This window comes from Puma concolor, chromosome C1, assembly GCF_028749965.1.
Source record: "Puma concolor isolate L17-30 chromosome C1, mPumCon1.1.hap2, whole genome shotgun sequence".
Taxonomy (NCBI): Eukaryota; Metazoa; Chordata; class Mammalia; order Carnivora; family Felidae; genus Puma; species Puma concolor.
Window position 1 is genome coordinate 96,609,947 of NC_141674.1, and position 18,532 is coordinate 96,628,478.

At 35.4% G+C, this 18,532-nt stretch overlaps 1 protein-coding gene across 8 annotated transcripts in view; it reads right to left on the reverse strand.

The window, feature by feature from the left end:
- The window catches only part of ST7L (suppression of tumorigenicity 7 like), a 105,945-nt gene that overhangs the window by 80,317 nt on the left and 7,096 nt on the right, over positions 1–18,532 (reverse strand). For all 8 annotated transcript variants that reach the window (XM_086717847.1, XM_086717849.1, XM_025912755.2 and 5 more), the window contains exons 3-6: positions 18,367–18,529; positions 16,006–16,060; positions 12,548–12,663; positions 6,520–6,598 (exon numbers count right to left, since the gene is read on the reverse strand). In XM_086717847.1, coding sequence (XP_086573973.1) covers positions 6,520–6,598; positions 12,548–12,663; positions 16,006–16,060; positions 18,367–18,529 — 413 coding nt within the window. The remainder of the gene's footprint in view (positions 1–6,519; positions 6,599–12,547; positions 12,664–16,005; positions 16,061–18,366; positions 18,530–18,532) is intronic.

Genomic DNA, 18,532 nt, shown 5'->3' on the forward strand with positions numbered 1-18,532 from the left:
CCTTCCCTGCTCACTCTCTCTCTTTCTCTCTCAAAATAAATAAATAAACATTTTTAAAAAATGGTCCTGGCACAAAAATCAATTGGCCATAAATGCATGGGTTTATTTCTGGACTCACAATTTGATTCCATCAACCTAGATGTCTATCTTTATTTAATTACTGCAGCTTCATAGTAAGTTTTGAAATCAGGAAGTGAGTTCTCCAACTTTATTCTTTTTCAAGATTGTTTTGGCTCTTTGAGGGCTCTTACAATTCCATGTGAATTTTAGGATCGGCTGGTCCATTTCATAATCATGGCTACTGAAATCCTGACAGGAATTGTACTGAATTTGAAGATCAGCTTGAGGAGTGCTGCTATCTTAACAATATTAAGTATTCCAATTCATGAACATGGGATGTCTTTCCATTTACTTAAGTCTTCTTTAACTTTTTCAAAAATACTTCGTCATTTTTAGTGTACAAAGCACTCCTTGGTTAAATTTAATCTTTAAATATTTTACCATTTTTGATGCTATTATAAATGGAATTGTTTTTCAAATTTCTTTTACAGACTATCTACTATTAGTGTATAGATATATGACAGACATTAAGAAGGACTTGTTTCTGCCATTTCCTATTTGTTTTATGTCCTATAGACAATAACTTTGTTGAACTCTTTTGTTAGCTCTACCAGTTTTTTTGTGTGTGGATTCTTTGGGATTTCTATGCATAAGATCATGTAATCTGTGAATAAAGTTTTACTTTTTCCTTTATGATTTGGAAGCCATTTCTCCCCCATTCTTACCAAATTGCACTGGCTAACCTTTCCAGTCCAATGTTAAATAGAAGTGGCAGGAAGTGGCAGTTTAAGGAAGTTTCCTTCCATTCCTGTCCTTTTTTTTTTTTTAGTGTTTTTACCATAAAATGGTGTTGGATTTTGTCAAATACCTTTTCTGCATCAATAGAGATGACCACGTGGTTCTCATTCTTTTTTCTATTAATGTGGTATCTTACATTGACTGATTTTCATATTTTTAAAAAAGTTTATTTATTTTGAGAGAAAGAGAGAGGGAGAGCAGAGGAGGGGCAGAGAGGGAGGGAGAGAGAATCTCCAGCAGGCTGCACACCATCAGCATGGAGACTGACATGGGCTCAAACTCAGGAACTGTGAGATCACGACCTGAACTGAAATCAAGAGTTGGATGCTTAACTAATTGAACCATCCAGGTGCCCCCATATTTTTTTAAGTTTTTTTTTTTTTTTAATTTTTTTTTCAACGTTTTTATTTATTTTTGGGACAGAGAGAGACAGAGCATGAACGGGGGAGGGGCAGAGAGAGAGGGAGACACAGAATCGGAAACAGGCTCCAGGCTCCGCGCCATCAGCCCAGAGCCCGACGCGGGGCTCGAACTCACGGACCGCGAGATCGTGACCTGGCTGAAGTCGGACGCTTAACCGACTGCGCCACCCAGGCGCCCCAAGTTTTATTTACTTAAGTAATCGCTACACCCCACATGGGGCTCAAACGCATCATGAGATCAAGAGTCACATGCACTTCTGACTGAGCCAGCCAGGAGCTCCTGATCTTCGTATTTTAAACCACCCTTGCCTTCTTGGGATAAATCCCATTTGTTCATGGTATATAATTCTTCTGACATGCTGCTGGATTTTCCATGCTAGTATTTTGGTGAGGATTTCTGCATCTGTATTCATAATGGACATTAACCTATAGTTTTTGTTTCTTGTGATGTCTTTGTTTGATTTTGGTATGAGGGCAATACTGGCTACACAGAATGAGTTAGGAAGAGTTACTTCCCTTCTATTTCTTTGAAGAGTTTAAGAACTGGTGTTATTTCTTCTTCAAGTGCTTGGTAGCATTTGCCAGTGAAGGGATCTAGTCCTGGTTGCCTTTGTTTGGAAGTTTTTAAATTATTGATTCCATCTCTTCACTTGTTACAGGTCTATTCAGATTTTCCATTTCATCTTGGGTCAGTCTTGGTACTGTGTTGTTAGAAATGTGTCCATTTATCTAATTTGTATGCATATAATTATTCACTGAATTCTCTTATGTTTTTCATTTCTATAAGGTCAGCAGTAATGTTCTCAGTTTCATTCTTAGTTTTAGTAATCTGAGTCTTATCTCTTTTCTAGTCTGGCTAAAAAGTTTGTCAATTTTGTTGATCTTTTAAAAAACCAACCTCTGGCCTCATTCTTTTTTTCTACTCTATTTTGTTTATCTCACTCTAATCTTTGTTACTGCCTTCTGTTTGTTGTTTAGTTAGCTCTTCATATTCTCATTTCTTTTTTTCATTTTTTTAATTTTTATTTATTTTTTTAAATTTACACCAAGTTAGTTAGCATGCAGTGCAACAATGATTTCAGGAGTAGATTCCTTAATGCCCCTTACCCATTTAGCCCATCCCCCATCCCATTTAAAAAATTTTTTTTAATGTTTATTTAATTTTCAGAGAGACAGAGGAGTGGGGAAGGGGCAGAGAGAGAGGGAGACACAGAATCCAAAGCAGGTTCCAGGCTCTAAGCTTTCAGCACAGGGGCCAACACAGGGCTTGAACCCACGAACTGTGAGATCATGCCCTGAGCCGAAGTCGGTTGCTGAACCAATTGAGCCACCTAGGCGCCCCCATCTTCTCATTTGTTAAGGAAGGTATAAAGTTTAAGTTATTGATTTGAGATCTTTTTTATTAATGCAAGTGTTTACAGCTATAAATTTTTCTCTGAGCACTGCTTTCTCTGTGTCTCATAAGTTTTGGTATGTTGTGCTTTCATTTTCACTCATCACAAAGTATTTTCTGATTTTTTCCTTGTGATTTATTCTTTGACTCATGGTTAAAACTTGTCTAACTTCCACATATTCCAATATTGTGGAATTTCCAGATTTCCTTGTTATTGATTTCTAATTTTATTAGAAAATATGGTTGCAGTGAATAGTTTATATAATTTCAATGTTTTGAAATTTATTGAGAATTGTTTATATCATAATATGTGATGCATCTTAGAGAATGTTCCATGTACACTTGAGATGAACATGTATTCCACTGTTGTTGGGTAGAGTACTATACAGATGTCTGTTAGGTCTAATTAGTTTATAGTGTTCTTCAAGTCTTTCATTTCATTGTGTATCTTTTGTCTAATTATTCTATCCATTATTGAAATTGCATGTTGAAGTTTCCAACTATTATTGTTGAACCGTCTATTACCTTCCTTCAATTCTGTCAGTTTTTGCTTCATATATTTTGGGGCTTTGTTATTAGAGATGCATGTGAGTTTAAAATTGTTGTGTATTCTTAATAAACTGAACCTCTTTTATCATTAGATAATGTAATTGTCTCATAAAAATTTTGTCTTGGGGCATCTCAGTTGGTTAATTGTCCGACTTTGGCTCAGGTCACTCATGGTTCATGAGTTCAAGCCCCACATCGGGTTCTCCGTGTAAGCACAGAGCCTGCTTTGGATCCTCTGGCTTCCTCCCTCTCTGCCCATCCCCTCCACTCTCAAAAATAACATTAAAAAATTTAAAAAAATATTTTTTGTCTTAAACTCTATTTTGTCTGATATTGGTTTAGCCATTGCAGCTCTCTTTTGGTTACTATTTGCATGAAAATCTTTTTCCATAATTTTACTTTCTACTTCTCTGTGTCTAAAATGAGTCTCTTATAGACAGCATATGATTTAACTATTTTTTAAATCCATTCTGCCAAAAAATGCCTTTAACTGGAGAGTTTCATCTATTTACATGTAAGTAGTTAATGGAAAGGAAGGACTTGTTTCTACTATTTTCCTATTTGTTTTCTATGTGTCCTTTTTTGTCCTTATTTCCTGAAGTAATTGTGTTAGGTATTTTCTAGCATACCATTTTGATTTCCTTGTCACTTCTTTTACTATGTTTTTTAGTTACTTTCAGGTGATTAACAATTAACAATTATATTTAACTTCTTAATTTACAGCAACCTAGTTTCAATTAATACTAACCTAGTTTCTATAGTATACAAAATTTTGCTCCTTCCCCCCCACCTTATGCTGTTATTGTCACAAATTACATTTTTATATACTGTACGTCCATTAACATAAATTTATAATTATTTACATTGTTGTCTTTTAAGTCATATTAAAAAAAAAGAATTGCAAACCCAAAATATATTAACTTTTGTATTTGCCTATGAAATTATTTTTACTGGTGTTCTTTGTTGCTTTGTGTAGAGTCAAGACTGTCTAATGTCCTTTAAGTTCAGCCTGAAAAACTCCTTTTAGCATTTTGCATAATTATACGTCTACTAGCAATGAACTCTCAGTTTCTGTTCATCTGGGAATGTCTTAATTTCCCCTTCATTTTTGAAGGACAGGTTTGTTGGATATAGAGTCTGTAGTTAACAGTTTTCTTTCTTTCAGAATTTTGACTTTGTCATCCCACTGCCTTCTGGCTTCTATGGTTTCTGATGAGAAATCAGCTGTTAATCTTATTGAGGATCCCTCATACATGATGAGTCACTTCTTTTTTGCTGCTCCCCTTGTCTATGGTCTCAATGTGAATGTCTCTGATTATATCTTACTTGGGGTTCACTGAGTTTCTTGGTCTTTGTTTCTAGATTTATTTCTACTTTTGTCCCTAGATTTCTTTCTAGATTTTGGGATCTTTATTGATATTCTCTAATGGTGAAACATTCTTCTCATGATTTCCTTTTGTTCTTTGTACATGGCTTTCTCTACCTCTTTGAGCATATTTAAAATATGATTTAAAGTTTTTATCTAGAAAGTCCAAAGTCTGGGCTTCCTCAAGGACAGTCTCCATTCCTTTCCTTTCTTTTCTTTGTATGGGATATATTTTGTTTCTTTCTATGTCTGGTAATTTTTCTGTTGAAAACTACAAATTTTGAATATCATAATTTAGCAACTCTAGAAATCAGATTTCCCCCTCCTTCCCGTGGCTTGCTGTTGTTGCCTGTTGCAGTTGTTTACTTGCTTAGTGACTTTTCTGAATTTTATGAAGTTTGTATTCTTTATCATATATGACCAGTGAAGCCTCTGCTCTGTTGCCTTATTTATCAGCCAGTGATGCGATAGAGACTGCCTTAAATACCTGGAACCAAAAACAAAACAAGAAAACCAAGTCTTTGCAGATTGGTTCTGTGTGTTGGGGCACACCTTCAACATTCAGTCAGGCATATAATTCTGCCTTAGCCTTTACTTTCTGTTTGTGCAGAACCTGAAATTTAGACAGAGCTTAGGGCCTTCTTAAGTCTTTTCTGAGCATATGCCCAACCTTAGGTATATGTGGGACTTTTGAGATTCCCAGGAATATGTGAGAGCTTTTGAAAGCCTTTACTTCCTAAAGTATCTAATTCCCCAACCTTTCCTCACAAGCTTTCTGATTTGTCTATTGTTTGCCCCAGCTGTTATCCCTTGCCCCCAGGGCAGCAGGGACTAATGCATTTGCCTTTAAACGTTTTCAACAAATGCCCCCCAGTGTAGCTGTGTCAATGCTGGGAGAGTTCAGAATTAACCCAAATAAAGACAAGCCTTTTAAGTTGGTCCTTCAGGGAACACCAGACAGGTCAAAATAAACAACCAAAATTTTTAAGAATAAAATCCATTCCACTTCCTCTGGTAGTTGGAACCTATACCCAAAATGAAGACTTTTTGTCTTCAAGGCTGCCCCACTGAGCTACGGAGTGGGGGATGGGGTCAGTGTAAGTTAAAACACCACAATGCTCTCTTATAGAAATTCAGCTGTTTTTTTTAATTGATTATGCATTCTCCAGGATGTTATAAACTTTTGATTAGTTTCTAGGGTTTCAATAAAGCTGATTCACTGCTTTTGGAGTTCCCCACACTGTGATTTTGCTCCACCTTGGAAAGGTCTTCTTAACAAGGATAATATATCTTGTTGCAGGATACAGGGGACAATGTTAAATTCACGTTATTCAGGAAGCATTTCTTGATTAACCCTGACTATGGCTGTATTTTTATTCCTAGCATTTATTCAGTATCAGATTAACACTTACTGATCTGCCCCACTTAAATATTATGATTTTACATTTTGCCTTTTCAAAATGTAGAGTTGATACAAAGAGGTATAAAAAATAAATGTTCTTAACATGAAAAAAAGTTAGAGCTACATATCATTTATTTTGAATCCTCTTCTCATGCCTCCAATCCCATTAGCAACTAAAGTTCTCAGGACTGAATGAATGCTTTAAATGAATGACTTAAATGAAAAACAAAATTAATACAGGTGGCATAAGTATTTTAGTACTCTTTAATTATCAAGTATTATAACCAATTAGTTCAGCATTTTCCATTTAAAAAGTATTTCTAGGATAATTTCTATTCAAAAGCATAGATAAGCTTGTAATTTAGGAAGCAAAGTACAGATGTGAACACTGCAAAATTTCTCTCTAGTATGCAAAATAAAGGGACTGGTAATGACTCCAAGTGTTTTAGGAACAGACAAAAGATAACATAAAATCATTTGCCTGGGTTTCCTTCAAAACAAACTTACTTTCCATATATTTCAAACTTACTCATTGTTTAATTCTAAAGCTTGATAGGCTGCTTTGATTCGAGCTGGAGGATTTCTTTCCCTCCATGCCTTCTGCATAACTGTAGGAAAAATATTTCAAAAAGTAGATGAGATGGTAAAACATAAATAATCTTACTCAAAACATATGAAGAATGAGCTATGAAAGTAAACAAAACTTTAAATAACATGTTCTTAAACAAGAAATTGGGGTGTTAGTTCACATTAATCTTATGAGAAATTCGCATTAAATTTGGAAGCTTCACATACAATAAAAATATATTCTTTCTCTGATTGAAGTAACAACATATAAAGTGTTTAATCCATTTGATTGCATCATTATTATACATGAACATTTATATTTCTAAATGCATACTGAGTCTGAGTGACATCAAATTATAATCAATATGAAATATTCTACTTTTTAAATCACTTTGCAAAGAGTCTACGGAACTGTTAAAATATACAAAACACTTAAAAAAAGGCTTTGTCTAACCAATGATTCAATGCAGGAACAATGTTTGAATTTGCATTTTGTATAAAAAGGTGGAAAAAGTAATTAATTTAGAATATTGTCCATTTGTGGAAAATGTCAGTCTCTACCAAGATTCAACAAAGCCTAAATGAAGATCTTTCTAGAATAACAATATTAGTTTTGCTACCAATTACTGTACCAAAATGAAAATTTCATAGTAATAAATACCAAATAAGATTTCATGCCAAAAAAATAAGTTTCTTAAAAATTAAATAAACAAATAAACAAAGTATATTCATGAAACTATCTGGCCTATTTCAAGTTTGATAAGAAAAATAGAGAATCTATGAATGTTGCTTTTGGAACAAAACCTACAACTGTCCAGAAAGAATAATGTGGAAAATGTTTGAGTTTTCCTTTGGAAACAAAATATTAGTCTTGGCTTAGAAAAGAAGACAATATATTCTACTTGTGTAACAAAAATACATTTCTCATATCAAATATGTCACCATCTGGCTGACAGCTAATGTTTCCTGAACTTGACAAATTGATGCAAGTCAGCACCCATCTGATAATAACCAGGTAAAGAATAGCATTTTGTTGGGGGGCCTGGGTGGCTCAGTCGGTTGAGTGACCGACTTCGTCTCAGGTCATGATCTCATGGTCCGTGAGTTCAAGACCCGTGTCGGACTCTGTGCTGTCAGTTCAGAGCCTGGAGCCTGGAGCCTGCATCGGATTCTGTGTCTCCCTCTCTCTCTGCCCCTCCCCCACTCATGCTCTGTCTCTCTCTGTCTCAGAAATAAATAAACATTAAGAAAAAAAATTAAAAAAAAAAGAGAATAGCATTTTGTTGAAACATTAAAATATTACATAAAAATAAAGACTAATATTAGACTTGCCAGTTTTAATGATGGGGCTTTTTTCTTTAAGTTACATGATATTTACAAGTCAAATTTTGATGCTGAATCTTTATTAACAATTTAAATGGTTATTTGATATTCTAGTATACTGGAATTATTTAAGCAATTCTTTTGATTATGAAGTTACACCCAATTTTTTTTGTTAATTATAGAAATGTTATAATAACCATCTTTCAACATCTACTTTTGCATACCTGACCAAATATTTCCTTTCTAGAAGTGGAATGGTTGGTTAAATGGTTGGATATACACTCCGAAACTCTTCTCAATAAGATTGTATTAAATTACATTCTTTCAGAGAGAGAGAGAGAGAGAGAGAGAGAGACAGTTTCCCTGCTTAGCAACACTGAGTAGTAACAATTTTGCTAATTTAATATGTGGAAACTATCTCATCTTCATTTGCATTTCTTTGCGGGGGGAGGGGCAGAGAGACAGGGGGCCAGCAGATCTTAAGTGGGCTCTGGGGCCGACAGCAGGAAGCACAACCCGGGGCTCAAACTCATGAACTGTGAGATCAGGACCTGAGCTGAAGTTGCTTACCCGAATGAGCCACCCAGGTGCCCCCGCATTTCTTTTATTTCTAGTAAGGTCATATGATCCACCTTTAAGCATTTGTTCTTATTCTTATTATGTTTTCAACTGCTCTATCCAGCCTTTCAAGATTAATCCTCACAACCAATGCAGTTCCAAGCTAAAAGGGAAAGGGGAAATAAAGCATAAGAAGAAAAATGTGTATTTCTTTCTTTAAAAAAGGCTTAGGAGTAATTTAAAGGAAAATATTGATTTAGTATTCAACTGTCCTCTTTAAGAGATCTTGACATGCTCAAAAAAATAACACAAGCAATTAGCAATTCAATCAATTTAATCTATTTTTTTAAGTTAAATAACATTCCAATATACTATCAAGCAGAAAAGAGAAGAGCCAATCTCAAGATCAGGAGTCATAAATGTAGATGCCTACAAAGACCAGGCAGAAAAAAAATATGTAAACTAAAAGGTCTAACTGATTATTGCCAAGTGGACATGCAGGTCCAGTTTTGCCATATTTTCCAACTTGTAACAAGTGTACACCTGGGTTTTAATATCAAATCTCCTGATTGTTAAGTGTTGAAAATACCATGAAAACAAATTATTCAAAAAACACTGTTAGCCAGGGGCACCTGACTGGCTCAGTCAGTGCAGCATGCAACTCATGATCTCAGGGTTGTGAGTTTAAGCCTATACTGGGTGTAGAGATCACTTAAAAATAAAATCTTTTAAAAAACCAAAACAGTGCTGACTGGCCCTGAGAATATATTTGTTTTCTGCCTTAAGTAAACAAGTCAATGGGAAGAGAACAGAATCTACTAACTTAGTAACTGATGACAATAGTCAAGAGAAATTTGTCACATCACATATGTACATGTTTTTTTAATGTAAAACTACATATATAAATCATTACCTTTATGTGAGTGTCTGAAAAGATCAGTATGGATCAATTCACAGATAAAAGTCTGTCCTTGAGCTCAGCATTTAGCTGGGAGTATGCATACCTCTAGAAGTACATGAAGCTTTGCAAGGACCAAAATAGGATGCATGGTTTTAAGAGAATCAATTTATAAAGTCTCAACTTTATATGACTCTTTTCTAGAACTGATCTACTTGAAGAATGTTTCTCTGAGTGGTCTGTACATCATGCTGGTTTTCCTTTCCTACCCAACATCTGCTTCCCCACTCCCCAAAAGATATATTTATTCTCTTCTCCTTTACAAAAGAAAGGCTTTTTTCACCCATCCTGAATTTTTCTAAGGTGCATTCTCTAGAGTATAAACATCTGCAAGTGCCAAAAAGGACAATTCAAAGCTTGGGTTTAGGGGCAGCCATTTTTGGTCAGGGGATTCCTTCTACTTAACAATGAAGTTAGGCATTAGAAATAAGTGTACCCCTGGGGCACCTGGGTGGCTCAGTCAGTTAAGCATCCCACTTCAGCTCAGGTCGTGATCTCACCGTTCATGAGCTTGAGCCCCGCATCAGGCTCTGTGCTGACAGTGCAGGGCCTGGAGCCTGCCTCAGATTCTGTGTCTCCCTCTCTCTCTGCCCCTCCCCTGCTCACACTCAGTCCCTCTCCCCCTCAAAAATAAATAAACATTAAAACAATTAAAAAAAAAAAAAGAACTAAGTGTAGTCTGGCCCCTGGATGCTCTGAATTCAAGTATATTGTAGTGGGGAGAGAGTGAAAACAATTTTTATCAATTCCATTTATCAGCACTGCTCTCCCCTTACTATCAAAGAATGCGCTGCTCCTAAGGGGAGGTCTCCTCACAGCAAGCAAAGGGGGCACTAGTAAAGGATACTAAAGGCACTGGAATCTTATTTTGGCCAAGTGATAGGCTCTAGGCAAAGCTCCAAGACTTATCTATCTTTCTATCTTAGAATCTAAATTCAGAAGAGAGATGGCTGTCATAGGGATGCATGTTAGCATGTTTATTTGACTTGAAAAATGAAGTCAGACTTCTCTGTCAGAAAGTCAGTCTGGTTTGGTTGATAGAATTGATAATGAGAACTCACCCAGCCAATTAGGTTATATGGAGGACATTTTCCAAAGTTAAAAAAAGCCAAATATGTAGCTCTAAGGATTTGACAAAAAATATAATTAAAGTACATGATATCATTTAGAACTTATGATCAAAGGAAATTTAAATTTTAAGAAACTTATGCAAATAATTTTTATGGTGGAAAAGCATGTGTGATAAATAAAAGATTCTCAAGTATATAATAATTATAATAAAATTATATTAGAAGTGTAAAATGGATGAGTTCAAGAAGAAAACGGACTTTATAAAATTTTCTACTGCTAAAGAGTATTAATTCATGTCTTTTTCAATGGATAATGGTGGGTATCAAGTCATTAGATTACTTGAGATATATCCAAATATAGGGTAATCTAGTTTTATTTTTAACTGTCTGTAACATGTCAAAAATTATATTCTTTACAATTATTTAATCTTATGATATCAAGTTAAAAATGTGTGAAAGGATACATAGTTTCTCAAAATTCCTTTAGGAGGTATGTGAGCAAAACTGTCCTAAGAGCACAGCTTTAGTGGATAGCCATGGTTGCTATTTGCAAAGCCCACCAATGTCTATAATCCTGCTTGTGAGAAGGAGGTGAAGCCTTCATTTCTTGAAGTCTTTAAAGTTAACATAAAATACTAGTTTCCATTTCTGTTATTCCCCCAATATGACACTTTGGCCATTAATGTAAACACTAAGCATATAAACATAAAGCAATTTCTTTTTCTTCTATTTGCAATTAAACCACTTTATGTAACCATTCCAAAGATGCTTGGCTTTCCTGCTATTATCTACCCTTAGTATATTTAACCCAGCAGATATAGATCACAAAGAACTCACTTTAATGCTGGAAAACTGGCTATTTTTCAGACCCTTGTTGTTGTTGATTTTCATCTGCCTATCACTGTGGTGAATAGAAGCAGCAGTAGTATAGTGGTTAAAAGTCAGACTTGCATTTGAAACCCAACTTTATCATTTATTAGTTAGGTTACTTAGAGCATGTTACTTGATTCCCTTTGCCTCCATTCCTTTATTTCCGAGGCTGATAAAAGTACCTAACTCATAAAATGATTGGGAAGATTAAGTCAGAACATTTATACAAATTGCTTAGAACAGTGCTTGGTGCATAATAAGTGCTATACGAGTGTTAGCTATTACTAGTGAAATTGCTTAAGACGTCTGTGACACCAAGGTCATTCATTCATATTTTCATCAAAGAATAAATATTAATATTTACAGTATGCCAGGCAATGTGCTAGACGATAAGGATTCAAAGATAATGAGACTATAGTCCCTGCTTTCCAAAGTTTCATACCCTATTAGGGAAGATAAACATTGAAGCAACATGACAAAATTAACAAGTAAATGGTTGTGGTTGAATAAATTAACTAGAATTGTTTCAGTGAGGCATGGACTATAGAACTACAGAGAATAAAGTGTTTAACTTTGGAGTTGACAGAGAAGGGTTCTTCTAGAATGTGACTTTTAACTGAATCTTGAAGGATAAAAGCAGGAAGCATAAAAGTAGGAGGATAGATAAGAAGGGAGAGAGCATTTGAAGTAAAAGAATAGTTGTGATAAAGGTCCCTGTCTTTAACCATGCATTTAAGAATCTCAATACTGTCTTCTATAGAGAAGACTGAGACACCTAAATATAGACATTTCTATGATCTTCCACTACTTTATATGCACCCCTAACTAATGACTAGGGTAAAATATACTCCATTCTAATCCACATGCCATGCCCCAGTGTTTGCACTTTGTCTTACTCTTCCTTTATTTATATAATTTCATGTGTTAATTTCCCATGAGCAGTTGCTGTATTTGATCTGAAACGTTTTTTAGGTAACAAAAGAAGCAATTTCATATTTTTATAAAATATTTTAAATTCTTTATAAGAAGGGTAGGTAGTGTAACAAGTTAATGTACACTCATAATTCGTTTCAATTTAATCTGGGTCTCTTATCAATGATGCAAACAACCCCAAGCCAAATAAATTTGTATATTCTAATAAGTAACTCTAAAGAGCTTTTAACACAATTTTCATTACCACTGTTTACCCCATGAACAGATATGACACATACCTGTGTCTGAAGGACGTAAAAAGTCCGTGTCACAGGTGAAAAAGGTCTGATGGTCCTGAGCTGACAAATTCATGTCATAGTAGGTAAGTGGCTCTTTACCAGTCACCCAAGTGTATCTTTACCAAAATACAAGAAAATATGTAAATTGAACACGAGAGAGCCTCTATCTGCTACAACAAACACTATTTAAAATGCAAAAATATATTGCTACAAATTCTATTTCAGAATGTTTTAAAAGTTTATTATAATCAGAAAAATAAGAGAAAACTTATACAAACTACTTCGAATATGATAATAAAACATAAAAAACCAAGAGGGAGCAATCAAAAAGAATGAAATTTTGCCATCTGCAACTACGTGGATGGAACTAGAGGGTATTATGCTAAGTGAAATTAGTCAGTCAGAGAAAGACAAATATCATATGACTTCACTCATACGAGGACTTTAAGATACAGAACAGATGAACACAAGAGAAGGGAAGCAAAAATAATATAAAAACAGGGAGGGGGACAAAACATAAGAGACTCTTAAATATGAAGAACAAACAGAGGGTTACTGGAGGGGTTGTGGGAGAGGGGATGGGCTAAGTGGGTAAGGGCATTAAGGGGTCTACTCCTGAAATCATTGTTGCACTATATGCTAATTTGGATGTCGATTAAAAACAAAACAAACAAAAAAAAACGGAAAAGGCCAGACTATTAGTGCTTCTAAATTAGATTTGAAGGGATAAAACAATTTGACTTATGATACATACCTTACTAAATATACTTAAATTTTCAGTGAATTAGAATTATTAAAAGTAAAACTACAAAGAAACTAGAAGAAAACATAGGTGGATTTTTATGAGATTATCAGAACAGCAAAGGACTTGAAAAGGATAAAATAAATAGAAACTTTTTCCAGATTTTACTAAATTAGAAATTTAAACTTTCCTATCCCCCTGAAACCCACAATAATTAATAGCAAGTTACCAAACTGGCTAATAAATATATTTTTAAGGGTCCAATCTCATTAGTAATGAATAGTGAATTGAATTTACAAATTTTTATTTTTCACCTGTTAAAATAAATTGTAAAATACACATTGTCAAGGATGAGATGGAACATGGACTCACACATATTCTGCTGGTATAAATATAAATTGTCATATACATTTCTCTTTCCAAAAATGAATTAGGTAATATCTATTAAGAGTCTTAAAAATATTCATATCTAGCTAGGAAATGGGTATATGGAATTCTATCATACCATTCTTTACTTTTTTGATTTTTGAAAATCTCCATAATTAAAAAAAGAAAATACTAAAGAAGAGACAGGAAGACAACCTGTTCACACCCTTTGATTCGGGAACCCCAGTACTACAAATCAACTCTAAGGAAGTAATCATAGGTGTTTAATTATCATAGGTTAAATATTTATATATACAGATATCCTTCTAATGTAAATGTTGATAGTGAAACATAATCTGTGACCCAGATAGGGAGCAGTAGGTAAGGTATGGTACCTCCATGTAACAGAATAGAATAAAATCATGTTTTTGAAGAAATTCCTGTATAAAAAGGTTCTGTGAGAAATTCATGTGTTAGAAAAAAAGGATGTAAAATTATATACACATTGTCATGTTCAAGTTTTGTTTCTATACATGCATATAGAAGAGAGACTGAATGGAAATACTAATTGCATTTATCATTTAGTGATAGGAAAAGGTGATTTTTACTTTCTTTTTTATGCATCTCTTTATTTTCCAATTTTCTACAGTGAATATGCATACATTTTAAAATGTAAAAAAAAAAGCAGTTTAAAAGTACATTATAAGTGTTATTTATGTGTAGATGATCAAAGATTTTAAGTAATTTAATAGTATAAATTACGTTGCTATTTAAAGTTTTTAGCTATTTTTTGAGAAATTATCATAAAGGAAAAAGAAAAAGTAGATCCTTGTTCACTTAGCAAAGTTGTTTTTGTTTGTTTGTTTGTTTGTTTGTTTGTTTTTCAAAGAGTGCACGTGCCCAAGCAAGGAAATGGCAAAGGGAGAGAGAAAAAGAATCTCAAGCAGGCTCTGTAACCAGCACAAAGTCCAATGCAGGGCTCGATCTCACCACCATGAGATCATGACCTCAGCTGAAATCAAGAGTCAGACACTTTAACTGACTGAGTCACCCAGGCACCCCAGCAAAGTTTTGCTACTTATTGTAAAATCATAAAAAAATATTTATTAATGATCTACATTATTCCCAAAATGATTTAAAGCAGTTAAAATATAATGTACAATATTAATAGCCCTAATTAGAAGCACATAAAAAAGACTCAGTAAAAGCAAAAATTGGGCCATACAGTGGAGCCTGGAATGAAGCTAACTGAAATACATACCAGACTTTTGTACCTTTGCTAACGGTTGGCTATAATAGGACTTTAAGCTTTCTAAATCCACACAATGATCATCAATACAGTTTAGACTTTAAGAGAAACTAATCATTCAAAAAGAAGCACAACGGGGCACCTGGGTGGCTTAGTCAGTTAAGCATCCAACTCTTGATTTTGGCTCAGGTCATGATCTCACAGTTTGTAGGATCAAGCCCGACACTGGGCTCTACACTGATGGTGCAGAGCCTGTTTGGGATTCTCTATCTGCCCCTCCTCTGCTCACGCTCTCTTCCTCTCAAAATAAATAAATACACTTTAAAAAAAAAAAAAAAAAAGCAGCAGCATGGAGTGCTTGGGTGGCTCAGTCAGTTGAGCACCTGACTCTTGATTTGGGCTCAGGTTATAGTCTCATGGTTCATGGGTTCAAGCCCTGCATCATGCTCTGCGCTGATAGTATGGAGCCTGCTTGGGATTCTCTGTCTCCCTCTCTCTCCGCCCTTCCCCTGCTCGTGCTCTCTCTCTCAAATAAATAAACAAACAAACACTAAAAAAAAAAAAAAAAAAAAAAGGAAGCATAAGTGTTCCTGATACTAAGATAAGAAATTTCTTGGGGTGCCTGCTGGCTCAGTTGGACGAGCATGCAATTCTTGATCTCAGGGTCACGAGTTCGAGCCCCATGTTAGGTGTAAAAATTACTTAAATTAATAAAAAAAATCTTTAGGGGCACCTGGGTGGCTCAGTCGGTTAAGTGTCTAACTCTTGATTTCGGCTCAGGTCATGATCTCATGGTTGGTGAGATCCAGCCTTGTGTTGGGCTCTGTGCTGACAGTGCAGAGCCTGCTTGGGAGTCTGAGTCTCTCTCTCTCTCTCTGCCCCTCCCCTGCTCACATTCTCTCTCAAAATAAATAAATAAACTAAAAAAATGTAAATACAGTGAAGATGCTGCCAACTAAACCTTGGGCTCCTCATTTTACCTTTTTATGTATCAATGTCTCCAACTAGAAGAGCTGTGATATATTTATAAAACAAATGTTTCCATAATACTTTTTAGTCTAAAACTAATGCCATAATTCTACTGAAAGCAAAATGTAATACCTCCTATATTCTGCTCCTCTGAAAAGATTTAGAGGGTTCCTCCATACTTTGCATTCTAAAAAACAAAGGGAAAGAAAAGGGAAGTTAGGTTAATCAAATGCAGTTAAATCTTACTTTCACCAACGTTAATTGTATAGTCACTGTATGCTATGCACAGTGCTAGCCAGTTAGCACAAAGATGAACACGGCCTGGATCACCCCTGCTGTCATGCAGCATACATGACATAGTTCATAGTTCATAGTTCATTCATGACATTAGTTCATAATTCAATTATGGCATTTACCATATTACAATGTGATTATCCATTTGGTTTTCAGTTTTTTTCATTTTAAAATATGAACTCTGGGGCGCCTGGTTGGCTCAGTCGGTTAAGCATCTGACTTTGGCTCAGGTCATGATCTCACAGTCCATGATCTCGAGCCCCACGTCAGGCTCTGTGCTGACAGCTCAGAGCCTGGAGCCTGCTTTATTTTTTTTTTATTTTATTTTATTTTTTTTTAATTTTTTTTTTCAACGTTTATTTATTTTTGGGACAGACAGAGACAGAGCATGAACGGGGGAGGGGCAGAGAGAGAGGGAGACACAGAATCGGAAACAGGCTCCAGGCTCTGAGCCATCAGCCCAGAGCCCGACGCGGGGCTCGAACTCACGGACCGCGAGATCGTGACCTGGCTGAAGTCGGACGCTTAACCGACTGCGCCACCCAGGCGCCCCTGGAGCCTGCTTTAGAGTCTGTGTCTCATTCTCTCTCTGCCCCTCCCCTGCTCATACTCTGTCTCTCTCTGTCTCGAAAATAAATAAAAACATTTAAAAAAAATAAAGAAAAAAAAATAAAATATGAACTCTTACAACTTTATTCATTTGTGTATTCTTGGAGCCTAGTGCAACATTTGGAACTAACTTGTTTAAATGAATTGAATGTCACATGAGAGTCCAGTCATGTAAACTACCATCTAAACTGTATGATAAGTGCTATAGTAGAGATATGTTTTGTTCTAAGAGAAGAAAAAAAGAAAGTAATTAAATTTTTCTAATAAATTAAAAAAGGCTTTAGAAAGGAGGTGACATTTGAACTGACACTGAATCATGGTAAAAGATGAGTAGAAGGCTGCTGGATGAAGAACGTTCTAAGAAGAGGAAATATAAAATCACACAGGCTAGAGTGCAAGGTAGGGAGTGTCTTCACTCTCCATATGTAAAGATATACTCAATCCTACAACAGGGAGTAAGACTATATATTATTGTTCTAATTATTTACATACTAGACTTAGCTTCTTGAGGACAGATCTATGTCATATTCATCTCAATATATCTCATTCTTAGGAGTTCTGTAATTATTTTACGAAAGAGGAAAAAAGGGGTCAACACCCACCCACCCACTATATGAATTTTACTGATACCAAATTAAAGGAACAATAATCCAAAAAATATTATTTCTATCTGGCCCTCAAATTTTTACTTTCATAATTGTATATCATTAATGATATTTACTTTGTATTACTGGTTACATATAAAAGAACAGCCTACAATTAAAGTATGACAATGGGGTATCCATATGTGAATAACTGAGATTTTGATGTCTTTTTTTTTTTTTTTTTTTTTTAACGTTTATTTATTTTTGACACAGAGAGAGACAGAATATGAATGGGGGAGGGTCAGAGAGAGAGGGAGACACAGAATTGAAACACACTCCATCCAGGCTCTGAGCTGTCAGCACAGAGCCCGACGCAGGGCTCGAACTCACGGACCATGAGATCATGACCTGAGCCGAAGTCGGACGCTTAACCGACAGAGCCACCCAGGCGTCCCTGATGTCTTTATAAATATATTAAGAAGAAAAAGTATTTTTCTAACTTTGCTATGTTGGCAGAGATGGCTAATTGTTCTTTCCTTTATGTAATAAAATCTCCTAATTATTAGTTGAGCATATGTACACCGAGAAAACGTTTAACAATTTCTCACTTGCCTTATATAGCTACTTGTGGCCAGCCATTTGGCAAAGGTCTGACCAGTAGGAAGTAAGTTGAAATAGTATGTAACACTCTGAAGAGTATCCTTGGCTGCTGTGGGGTTGAATAGGGGGAAAAGGTGGCCTACTGGCCTAGTCTCCTTTCTGCTGATTGGAATGTGGATATGATGGTAGAAACCAGAGCAACAGTCTTGGACCACAAGGAAAAACTTCATTTGGAGATGGCAGGCTAACAAGATGGGAGACTGAGTATCTGATCATTGCTCTCCATATCAGCCAAGATGACCTATATTTTCATGAAAGATAAATTTCTCTCTGTTGTGAGTTTTCTGTCTCCCATAGACAAACACAATCTTAACCATACGGTTCTGAAAACATATTAAATAGTTACCTGACAAATTCTGTCTGCTGGTTTCACTTTCTCTGTTGCTAGAAGGAGAACCTGGCTCTGAAATGCTGCTCTCCGTTCCTCCCATCAGAGGTCGCAAATGGCTCACAGATACTTGCTCAATAAAAGACGTGCCATGCTTATGGAAGTACCACCATTCAAACATCTA